The 12,338-nt window shown below is 39.9% G+C and overlaps 1 protein-coding gene across 3 annotated transcripts in view; it reads left to right on the top strand.

Annotated features, from left to right (window-relative positions):
• si:ch211-225b11.4 (thyroid adenoma-associated protein homolog) overlaps window positions 1-11,133 on the top strand; it is a 20,807-nt gene extending 9,674 nt beyond the window's left edge. For 2 of the 3 annotated variants that reach the window (XM_053610309.1, XM_053610310.1), the window contains 14 exons: window positions 1-123; window positions 717-854; window positions 964-1,068; window positions 1,232-1,432; window positions 1,548-1,698; window positions 1,922-2,159; window positions 2,828-3,067; window positions 3,245-3,449; window positions 3,905-4,093; window positions 5,587-5,834; window positions 7,679-7,849; window positions 8,311-8,577; window positions 9,693-9,895; window positions 10,102-11,133. The exon at window positions 1-123 is cut by the window's left edge and continues 26 nt beyond it. In XM_053610309.1, coding sequence (XP_053466284.1) covers window positions 1-123; window positions 717-854; window positions 964-1,068; window positions 1,232-1,432; window positions 1,548-1,698; window positions 1,922-2,159; window positions 2,828-3,067; window positions 3,245-3,449; window positions 3,905-4,093; window positions 5,587-5,834; window positions 7,679-7,849; window positions 8,311-8,577; window positions 9,693-9,895; window positions 10,102-10,346 — 2,724 coding nt within the window. In that variant the 3' untranslated portion in view covers window positions 10,347-11,133. Of the gene's footprint in view, window positions 124-716; window positions 855-963; window positions 1,069-1,231; window positions 1,433-1,547; window positions 1,699-1,921; window positions 2,160-2,827; window positions 3,068-3,244; window positions 3,450-3,904; window positions 4,094-5,586; window positions 5,835-7,678; window positions 7,863-8,310; window positions 8,578-9,692; window positions 9,896-10,101 lie in introns of those variants that run through there. The other variant, XM_053610311.1, reaches the window with a different exon arrangement.
• Window positions 11,134-12,338: the final 1,205 nt, after the last annotated feature.

Genomic DNA, 12,338 nt, shown 5'->3' on the forward strand with positions numbered 1-12,338 from the left:
GGGAACGCCATCAGCTCTCTAATTGGACACAACGGTACAGGGCTTGATGATGACGGAGAAGAGAACGTGCTGCTATCAGAAGAGCACAGTTTGGTCCTGACCTGCTGCTGGGTCACGCTGAAGGTACAGGCATGGAAGTGGAATCACTTCTCACAAAGATGAAATAACAATTTATCTGCTCACACCATACAAAAAGAAATCAATTAATATGCCATGATGTAACACAAACACTAGACGGAGACAGTTCTGTCTTTTCAAAAATTCCGTTCAAAACAGTCTGACCAATTCATGGGCGTGTGTACATGTGTTTTGAGACTGCTTCAACTTCGTGACAGCTGACCAAAATTTCTGATCTGGCCAAGACTCCCATCATCTTACAGCTCAATCCAAGATTGTTTTCATAGTTCATCAGGCGTCAACATGGCTAATGAAGCTAAAATGCTGCCTGTTTTTCTGTAGATCCTTGATGATCAAATCATACTCTGTGCAATCTGGCATAATCTGCCATGTTGACTCCAAACAAGCTTAATCATGCTTAATCCAAACAAGTTTAACTGCATAAACAACACATTTAAAAAATAATTAGTAACTTAGTAAGAATTGTTTTATGATGCTGAGTAGCCATCATTATTATTATTATTATTATTATTATTATTATGACTTTTGCCACATACTGTATATCTCATTATATATTGTATGTGTCTCTTTCTTGGTAGGAAATAGGGATTTTTCTTGGCTCGCTGGTAGAGAGGATTCTATCACTCACTCATAAGGACAGGACACTGCTAACTGTAGAAGATCTGCAGAAGGCTTCAAAAGTATTTAAGGACATTATTCTCAAATGTAGGCACTGGGTAAGCAGAAATATTATTTGACGCCACTGATTAAATACAAATGATGTGTGTTAATGTCTTTTCTCTACAAGCATAGACCTACAATATTTTACTTGGTTTGTCCCTTTAGGGGGCAGTGGAGGGCTGCTGCATTGGATTCACTAAATTCTGCACTGCCCTTCTTACTAGCTCTGATCCAAAGCTCAGAGAAATCCCAAACCACATTCTACAGCAGGTATTAAAATGGCAGATTTCACTGTTTGAATGCTATTTGAATTTTCATAATGCTCGTAGTATTTTGATGATGGTGGTGGTCGAGAGGTGAAGATCTCCCATTAGTGACCCCTCCCTCTCCGTTTTGTGCTTACCTTTTTATCCCTCTGTAATTCTGTTTCCAGGGTCTGTGTGTCCTTCAGACCCCCCGCGGTACGTCAGTGACAAGGCGGGCAGCGGGTTTGCCAATGCTTATTCTCGGCGTGTTGGCAGCAGAGGAGAGCAGCACCTCTCACCCACTGCTGGCCCACAGCATCAGCACACTGCTGGAGACAGCCGGAGCCCCACTGCCCCAGAACTGGGATCAGACCCTTGACTTGCCCCAGGTACACCCCCCCTCCAATCATTATTATAGTTATTTATAGACTGCACACAGACTGAGCCTTTGGACTGAGTTTCAAGGTCAAATTTGGTCTTTGGCTTACCTGCTTCTCTCTTCAGGTGTGCACAGTTCACACAATTCAGGCATTGGTGAAAGGCTCCAGTCTGGGCTTCACTATTCTTCAGTATGCACCTGAGATCACCATGCTGTCGCTCACACTCCTCAGCTCTCCTTGTTGGGCCATGAGGAATGCTGCACTGCAGCTTTACAGTATGTAACTCATCTGCATTTAATCAACTTTTGTATATCACGTATGAACCCATTTTCTGGGATCCACCGGCCTCACTAGTTTGAATTTTTTTTTTTTTAGACATGAATATAGCCTTGGTTTCAAATTCTATAGAATTTTGTAGAAATTTTATACTTTGTACTGGATTTCTTGCCGTGCGTACGTTTTACTTCCATTTGTTGATCCCTGGTCTTCATCCCTCAGGTTCTCTCTGCTCCAGGATGTTGGGTCAGAGACCCGCTAGTGAAGATGTCTCTGCCCAGTATGGCATGTCCTCCCCTGCCTTTTTTAAGCATTATCCCACATTAAAGCCTTTCCTCCAAGGGGCATTAGAAAGAGCAGCCACAGACCTGCATGAATCCAGACTGAGCCTTCACCCCTCCCTCTACCCGATCCTAACCCTGCTGGCCAAGCTGCAGCCTGGAGCTCAGGAGCAAACACAGTATGACTTTTTTTTTTTTTTTTTTTCTCATTTTGGCTGATTTTTAAATGATAAAGTATGCACTGTATTCGTAAATCGGGGAATAAGATTTATGCTTATGCTTATCGAAGTGAGACTTCCTTTAATTCCTTTAAAGTCACCCTAGGTTTTGTAAAATCTTTTTGTTTTAGGACTAATCTTTTTGAGTCGTATTCATTCGAGAGTGTAGACTGGTCAAAGTGTAGGACAGGCAAATCATAAAGTGTGTCCTAAACTATAAGAGCCATCATGTTTCAATATGCAAATGAAGGCCATATAGATTTTTCTGCGAAAAGGAGGAATGCCAATATAGGGTTGGAGACAAATCTGGATTTCTTGATGAAGGTAAAATTTTCCCTTTTTCTGGAAGAACCATGTCAATGTATTGATTAAATTATAGGCTTTATTCTATAAAAACAGTTGGGTGACATTAAACATTCCCTGGAAATGAGTTTTTATAAATTTGCATTGTATTGGCACCAAACTGCCGTTCCCAAGCATGCGATGTCTGCTGTAATGTACAGAAATCTACTTATCTCTTAGGTCACAGCACTATTTAGGATGGAAATGAGGATTTGATGGATTAGTTGAATTACAGGTAATTGCACAGTGTGATTTTTGCTTTTTTTTTTTTTGCTTTTTTTCCACAGAGCTCTGTCCGACTTCCTGCCTCCGCTGCTCCAGCTAGCCGCTAGCCCGATATATGGCGTGAGAGCGATGTCAGCCCAAGCCCTGGTTGCTATGATACCGCCTACCGAGTATGTGTCAAGCGTACTGAGCGTGGTGAAGGAGCTGCCTGAGAAGCCGAGTAGCCCAAGCTGTCACAACCGCATACATGGCCAACTCCTACAGATTAAAGCCATCCTGACCAGAGTCCTTCACACTGACAAGTGAGAAGATTGCAGATGGAGTTTTGGGAAAGCCAAAAGAAAATATAAGAGAGCTTGATTTTTACCAGTACAGTTCATCTTCTGCCCACTCACTAGTTACATAACTGTACCTATTCACTTGCCAGTGTCAGTTTCATGTGCCAAATCTAAATATGTGTACTGTGTTCCAATCTCTAGTCCTCACGCATCCTTTCTATGCGACGTGGTGGAGGCGATGGAGGCCCGTATTTGGCTAGCATCCCATGAACAAAGGTGCCCTTTGGTGCGGCAGGCATATGTGGTGGTGCTGAGGCTGCTGAGGGAGAACTGCTCGAGTGATTTCCTCTTCAAACTTGGCTCTCTGCTGATGAAGGAACTACACCGCACTCCGCACACTTTGGAGGTGCAGATATATCTTCATTTTGCCTCCAGTTAGAATATGAATGAAGACATTACAAGGCTTAAAAAAAATTTAGTGTGCTTTTTTTAAGATTCCAACAAGATTATTCACAACAGGCAAAGGTGATGTTAAGAGTCACGTTAAAATCTCCAGCTCGTCTTCGCCGAGGCCTTTTTTTTTTTTAATCACATTGAATGTAAAGCTTTCTATTCACTATATATGCCCACTACATGTGATATAACCTAGTGCACTATATGCCTAACCAATCACTCGCATTCTAACTTCAACAAAATCACACGTCAACAAAAAACAATCGTCATTTGGCCAAAAAAGAAGAACATGGAATCTTAAAGGTTAAAACACTTTGCCCTTTAAATGTGAAAATCTGGATGCTATTTGATTTGTTAAACCGTGTTATAAACATGCACATGCAATCTTATTCACTAATGTTCTTTTAGCTTGGTTCCGCCTCCTTCCACCAAAGTGCTGTGCACTACCTGTGTGAAGACCCTGACTGGGCGTGGCAGGTGTTGCCCCACCTATCCACTGGGAGTGCAGTTACTCGTCTCTCTTTGGTCAAGTGGGTAAAAGAGGGGCAGGGCTGGAGAGGAAGCCGCCTGCAGCATGAGCTGGAGAAAGCACTCCAGGTAAATTAAATAATCTCTAGCTCGGTCTTCAGGAGGACTTTGCAGTTTCTCAGTAACATGTGCCAAACTGCTTTTTTTTTGGTCTTCGTAACTTTCATAGCTTTCAAAACATTCAAAGCGGCATTAAAACTGTTGTTCTGGCAAAATTAGGACATGTTGCTGTTGGAAAACAGCGAACTTTCAGGGTGGTAAGAGTAACTCAGCTTCGCACTAGGCCACACCACACCACTTTGTTACTGATTATTTTCTTACAACAGCATGCCCCGTCATGTTCTTATTCCTTACTTATCGAGTGGGTTATGGGTCAGATGGAGTTCTGTGATTGACTTTGGCAAAGCCTTAACTCACTCTGCATTTGGTGTGTTCCTTCTGTTTATTATTTAACACGCACAATGGAAGGAAATTAGGACTGCTGTAGTGCACTGCTGGTGATCATTGATACACAGCTCATGTTCTTGCCTGATTAGGGAATTTACACACAGCTATTGTATTCAGTAATTCTGAAGTACAGAACAAGCTTAGTCATAATTTCCTCTTGGCTATAATAGTCACGGACTTTAATATTAAAGTAATAATTTTGCAGTAAACATCTGATTCAGCTCTGTATTTCACTGATGACTTCAGAATAAATCTTGGCAGGGTGGCAGCCTATCTTGCTCCACAGTGTTTCCATCCTTTATGTATGTTCAGAAAGGGCTTTGTGTGTAGAAACATTAAAGGCCCTTTTTGTAATGGCGCAATGACTTTTGGGGGTAGGGAAGTGGTGACTCGCTGGTCAAGACGTTGGAATATTGATCGGAAGGTTGAGTTCAAGTCCCTGAACCACCTGCCACTGCTGGGTCCATGAGTAAGACTCTTAACCCGTATCTCCTCGGTTTTATCCTGTCTCAATTGTAAGTCTCTTCGGATAAACTCAACAAAATCATCAAAGACCTAAAAAGCTTTTAAATGGATAAGGATTGATTTATATTTGTTGGCAGAGTCTTGTGTAGGATTACAAATATCCTGCATTATTGCTGCACTGAGGTCCGTATTTTTTATTTTTTAATCTGACACTGCATAAAAAATATGAATGCATCAAAATTAATGTTATTGTTCATCACTGACATTTCAAAGACTGTAATAATCAAATTTTTAAAAATTCTGCTTAGCATTTAGTATATGGAAAATAATTTTGACTTTTTCTTTTTTTTCATTAAAAAAAACAAACATCTGTGGCATTATGTAAACAAACCAGCGTTTAAAGGGTTACAATTCTGAAAATGAGTGTTCTTAATGGTAACTATGATTTAAAACTGATGCTAGTAAAAAAAATGTCAGTGAAAGTAGGAAAAAAATATTCATATATAATATTTTTATGACAGTTTTTGGACATGGACATTTTTGTCCTCTATGGACCTATGTGTAACTTTTTTTTAATTGACGCACAAGGGTTAAATAACCTTTTAATCCCAAACAGGAACAGCTAATAACGGTGTATATACTGTGTTCAGGCCAGTCTGAAGGAGGCACTCTTTGATCCAGATGTCGAGTACAAGGGAGCATACTTCTCAGCGTTGGTGGAAGTCATGACCCCAGATGTGTTGAGTGTAAATCAGCCTCAGCCTCTCCTATTCAAGCTTGAGGAGGCAGAGCTGCACGAGTGTGTGCAACTCCTCTTGGAGGATCTGGAGGGAAGCAGAGGAGGGCCAGAGCTCCTCTCTCAGACCCTGTGTGCTCTGTCTCTGCAACTTTCTCCAAGGTGACTCGTCTTATATTGTTTTCATATTTATTGAAACAGGTCGAGCACTTTCCCTGATTCACAGTGATCATCAAAACACGTAAAAGATAACTGACCTGGATTGTAACTCCTGAGTCATGCACTCACTCAGGTTTAGAAGGCAGAAGTTCCCCACAAGGGGGCGCAGTTAGTCAAGTTGCTTTTGGGGGCGTGATTGTTGAAGGAGAGGAAACTGGCAATTACTTGCATCAACAGAACCTATATATGGCTTCATATACATGCTCTCCCACTTACTGAACATACCACTAAACATACCACCTACACTACCTGTCACAATTTTGGAGACACTCGACTGAAATGTTCCTCATGATCTTAAAAACCTTTTGATCTGAAGGTGTATGATTAAATGTTTGAAATCGGTGTCGTAGACAAATTTATAATTGTGCCGACATTTTCATATCTTTCATTAGAAAACTAACATTTTATTTACAAAAAACATATATTTAAACGGACAAATCGGAGCGAAATATTCCGAAAAGCAGCCGATAAGAGTCCAGTGTAGGTGGGGACTCCTTTAATACTGTTTAAAAAGCATCTCAGGGAAATTCCTCAAGAAACCGGTCGAGAAAATGCCAAGAATACATTTCTGGAAATTCTAAGCAAAAAGCGTGTCTACTTTGAAGATGCTAAAATACTAAATAATTTTTTATTTATTTTGGATTTTTTATCACAACATAATTCCCATACTTCCATTTGTGTTACTCCAGAGTTTTGATGACTTTATTATTATTCTAAAATGTGGGGGGGGAGATAAATAAAGAATGAGTGTGTCAAAACTTTTGACCTATAGTGTATGTGGATTCAGGTTACGTTTAGTTCTGCTGCTGTTGCAGTACAAGAATGATTTTTACTAACCTAGATAACATTCGCTATATACATACAGTATTTTACACGCACACGGTTAAGAAAGCAAATTAAGAAAAAATAATAACGTTCTTCAAGAATAACATTTTGTATTTATTTTAAACAATGTCGATCATTTGGACAGTGTGTAATTTTAAAGAAAATACTATTATTTAAAAATGTTTTAAGTATTATGTTTTGTTAAAACAATGCTTACAAGTTGCTAACAAAAAACCAACAACTATGTATTGTTCATTTGATACATTTTTGCGCATTTTATTGAAGGCTGCCAATAATTGTATTTATATTCATATAATGTCATTGTTACTTGTTTACATTACATTATATTTACACTTTCTACACCTGAGCTTCTCATTTTTTATCCTCTCCTTTTTGCCAAGATTTTCTTATGGAGCAGTAACACGTATTTAGACAGACTCGAATTAAAGGGATACACCAGCATTTTTCAGTCTAACATTTATCCACTGCATCAGTATCGTCTTTATGATTACCCAGGCAATAATTTGGACATTTACAACATTTTACAATTTACCATGTATTGTGTAAAGAAAAGAAAAACTGTTGACTGTTAGGCTAAGGGGCAGTTGTTGGAAACAGTCAGTCAATGTGAATGGAGTACATTATGCAACTAAAGAACACATTTCACAGTCGAATGATAACGGTCTTAAGATGAGAGATGTAACAAAGTTGTGCAAAAGTTGTTCTTAAGGAGGTTTTTTTTTTTCTTTTTTTCTTCAACTGACATACCATATATTGCAGCAATAAATGAACAACTGTCCTTAGACATCTATTGTAAGTGAGTTTGGAGTAATCATGTTTTCTGTTCTTAATATGTTCTCTGTGGTAATGGAACATACGATAAGAGATGCAGTGGATAGAGATGAGGTTGAAAGAAGTTGGAGTATTCCTTTTAATTTAATATGTTTTTCTCGCTCTCTTAGCACAGACATGGTCGTACTGCAGCGCTGGTGTGTGTTATTAGAGAAACACAGGTGTGCTGAGGCTCCTGAAGCTCTGCGATTGGCCTGTGCTCAGGCTCTGGCTCTGACTGGAGCTGCAGTAGTGAGCAGCAGTGTGATGGGCAGCACTGTTCTGAAATCCCTCAGTACCAGGTGCATTTGTGTAGCCGCATTCTTTTCATTTTCCCAGTTTATTTATATTTTTATGCCAAAGAAAGTTGTTTTTTTTTTTTAAACGTGCAGTACAGTTCACTTGCATTTTATGGTTGTTTACATAGTTTCCCAAATGGTTCAGACTTCTGAATTGAACAGGCGGGACAAAAATTAGCTGTAAATCCTCACTTTATCATCTCAGTCACTCTAAAGTCCAGTGCTTTAGCCGTTGCACTAACAGCGTGGTATTTTGAGCTCACATTGTTTATCAGGTCTCTGCTTTCCTTATCAGGTTTCTAGCATTCAATTCTCAGCCCATTCAACAGACCTGTTTGCAATTTGATAACATTCATTATGTTAACAGTGTTGGTAGGAGGTTTGCTGAACATCACAAACAGCTGTAAAGTGTGTGTGTGTGTGTGTGTGTGTGTGTGTGTGTGTGTGTGTGTGTGTGTATCCAGGCTAATCAGTACAGGTGTGCACCTACTGCAGGATCAGAGTCAGCCAGTAAGAGCCCAGGCGGCCATCTTTGCTTCTATCATCTGCAAGTCTCAAGCAGGAGATCCCCCACCAAAGTGCTTCCTCATGCAGAGCAACCAGTCACTGCGTATGCTGCTGGACCTCCTGCTGGGGGAATTCTGGGATAGTGAGGGCACTTTGGAGGCTTTGGTGTGCCATTTGCCAGATTGGGATCTCAGAACTGTACTTGAGCAGGCCAAGCTCACACAGTGAGTCTCACACACACATACTGTACATGTACATCACACGTTACACTATGTCTGCTCTCTGATCAAGTCAAAATGAAACCTTTAATACGGACCGGACAATGTTTTCAGCATACAGTGCTCACTTACAGTCCATTTAATAAAACGGTGGCCGAAACACATGACCTAAACAAGGCTCAAACCTCCTAGGCATCCTTTCTAGGAATAAAATTAATAATCAATTAAATAATATCTATGGTACTATCTCTCTCTTAAAACAGTCAGCCATTACAATCTCAAGCCCTAATAAACCTTTATCATCAGCCGAAATCTCCCAATGAACCACTGCTTTATCTCCAGCAACAGATGCAATCAAGTATACATCAGAGAAACTAAGATAAGACGGACAGATCGCCTTTTCTGGCTTATTACTGAGTAACTACTTTGAAATAAATAAGAAAGGTATGTAGTGTGAATAAGAAAGAGAGACTTTATGAAGGTAAAAAAAAAATCATAATTAACTTTCTGCTCTTCGCACCTGCCTGATCCATCCTGATGCCCTACCTCTGGATGGAGCTCTCATCAACTGGAGGCTACAGCCTGGAGATTGCTTAGAATGGTACTGCTTGTTTTGGACCTCAATTCCACATGGACATTTTCGCCATGGTTGCTGAGACTACAGTTTCTACTATGGCTTCAGGACTGCAATTACCACATACAATTTTGCACTCAGGTCTCCTTTAGTGAACAGTGGACTAGTTAAACAAAACAGACTTCATGTACAAACCATAATGAACTTTCTTTCACTTTCGCACTGTCCGTTGTTCCCTTCTGCTGCTTTTTATTAAATAGTGGTCAGCACTGGGCATTTGCCTCGCTGTTTTCTTACTGTTACTTGGCACACACTTGAAAGAAAATGAATGATCTCATTCACTGACCGTTTTTTGTTGTAAAATTCTCTCTGTCTGCTTTAGAAGTATCGCCCCTCCAGGATTCGTTTTCAGCCCCATGCACAATGTTCATTCATTCAATAATCAATCTTAATTACTTTAACCAGGAGTGATTTGCTGAACAGATGTAAAGCTAATCAAATAAGTCACTTTGTTTGTCCGGTTGCTTGCGTTCTCTTTGCTTCTCAGACGCAGCAGTCTGTATGAGCAGGACGAGGCAAACATGTTTTTGGAGCCCTCTGTGATTTCGGAGACCATGCTGCCGTATTTGCTTTGCCTGGCAAAACGATACCCAGAATCCTCTGTTCTTGCCAAGCTTCTTGATCAGTGGGAACAAGAAAATACAGTATCTGTCAGAGAGAACCTCAGCATCTGTGCCAAGCTTCATTTAGGTAATTACATCAGCCCTTCAATTACTGTATTGATTTTCTTTAAATATAGCTATAGTCATGTGATCCACAGTAGCTTTAAAAAAACATTCACTATACTACTAAATCGATGTCATTGACTTTATTTAGACGAATAATTTGTCTGTTAAAGCAGCATGAACATTATTGATTGGTTCTGTCACATGGTTAATGTCCTGTTTGTCGTCTAGGTGACACCCTGGATCCTGATTGGCTGAGTGTGCTAATGGAGTCACGTGTCAATGGCACTCTTTGTGGGCTGTACGCCAAGGCTGCCTTTCTGCTGCAGTTGTACAGCGTTTCCAATAAACCACGACCCTTGGTTGACCCTTCAATCTTGGAGCAGGACTTGCTGGATTTACACAAACGGCTTAGACTACATGGAGTTTATATCCCAGACAGTTTTATTAATGCAATCGGAACAGAACGAGTGTAAACCCATGCAAGGGGATTTGAGGTTGTAGTATTGTTGTTTTTGCTCCTTTGAGGTTTTATAGTGACTATGGGTTTATACCATTAGCTACTTATTAGCTACCTCCCTTCCAGATAAAGTCCAAGAACAGTGATGGACGAGTCAGTGTTACGTTGACTTGTTAATGTTGATGTGGTTCTGAATAGCAGGAAATATCGCTCTACTTCTTTCAGACGGAGTTGTGTGAGAAGGATTAGGACGATTTGAAGAGTTGGAGCCGGATCGCATTACAGTGGGCACAGGCCAGGATAACTGGCTTTTTTTCAATTTTATTTTAATACTGAGATAAGCCTATATTCTGTCATTCTGTCACATTTTTACATTTTTATTCACCGAGTTATATTACAGGCTTTAGTGTGTGTGTGTGTGTGTGTGTGTATATGTGTGTTTGTGTCTTGCCTGTTCATTTTTGGCAGCACCTACACACCATGGGAAAGTACCAGAGACTGACAAAGGATGATTGATATCTTAAATGTTTTAAAAAGTATATAATTACATAGAAAAGACTGAGATGGATCAAGCAAGTTTCTTCCTTTCAGACCCTGATATGAGCTCCACCCCCCACAAATTGTTTTACAATGTACAAACTGCTCCTTTAATTATTTCTTAATTATATACTATAACGCCATGTTCCGCAACCAGGAAGTTGATTTTTTTTTAACACTGTTTATTTATAACTTGTTGATATCTGATTGTATTGACGTGTAAAGATAATTAGTTGAATAAATTTTGATTTTTTTTTTAACATGTATGCTAAACCTTGCTTATCTGTGTCAAACAAGCACCCCCAGAAAAAACAAACCTTCTACAGAGACTAGTACAATGTTTACCTTACCTTGGACTATAAAAACTGGAATTGGGGTGTTTCTAGGTACATAATGCAATGAATTTATAATACAATTGGTCTTTTGGGAGTAAATCACATCGGTAATGTTAGAGGACTAGAGAGCTATTTGAATTGTGATATGTATAGCATTGAGCTACATGGTGAATTATAAACAATACCATGCCTTGTGCCTGGGATTTCGGAGTGCTGTTTCCCAGAACCGGTTTCAACTGCCTTATTCCAACCCACAGCATCTCTTCTGACCCACATAAACCGCATTCACATCACATTCTCCTCTCTCTCTCTCTCTCTCTCTCTCTCTCTCTCTCTCTTTTTTTCCCCCATTTTACCATGCCTCTATACTTATATATTCTCCCTATTTATTTCTCTACTTTACTTATCCTTCTCCATTAGCCATGTCTGATCTGGTTTCCTCAGCAGTGTATGGAGTGCTTGTATCAGGCTGTGATGTAATGGTCGTGGCAGCAGCATTGATGGAGTTGGCTAAGTGAATCAGCAGGGGAATACAGCGTGCTTTAAGCCTCATTACAGATCCATCTGCCAGGTGAAGAGTCTCACTTGGTGTCCACAGAATGATTTATTTCTTAGAATCCTTCTCATTTACCTCCTAGCACCGCTTCTCCGTTTAAACAAGCCAAATTTTCAACCTTTTCTGTGCAAAAGGTGCAGCAATCATCGACCCTTTCATATAGAATCAGTCCATTTCTCAGTGCAGAAAGTCCTTGTATTTTTAAATCATGACTTGCTGTTAAGAAAATACACAAAATGAATGCATAGTAGTTTCAGAGTATACCTAGAAAATGGGCTCTATTTCCATCAGGAAGTTTTTTATTAATGAAAAACCTTACAATGTAGAAAATGTATAAATCAGTCATAGTAAAGGAGGCGTGTGGTAGAAGTAGTCTCACTGAAAAAGATATGTCTTCTGTCAGTCAGTGAACAAGAGATGTGTTCTCAGTGCCTGTCAGTCTCACAGAAAGAGACGTGTCCTCTGCCTGTCAGTCTCACTGAAAAAGAGACGTGTCCTCAGTGCCTCAGTCTCACTGAAAAAGAGATGTGTCCTCAGTGCCTGTCAGTCTCCCTGAAAAAAGACGTTCTTAGTGCCTGTC

The sequence above is a fragment of the Ictalurus furcatus genome, chromosome 22, assembly GCF_023375685.1.
Source record: "Ictalurus furcatus strain D&B chromosome 22, Billie_1.0, whole genome shotgun sequence".
Taxonomy (NCBI): Eukaryota; Metazoa; Chordata; class Actinopteri; order Siluriformes; family Ictaluridae; genus Ictalurus; species Ictalurus furcatus.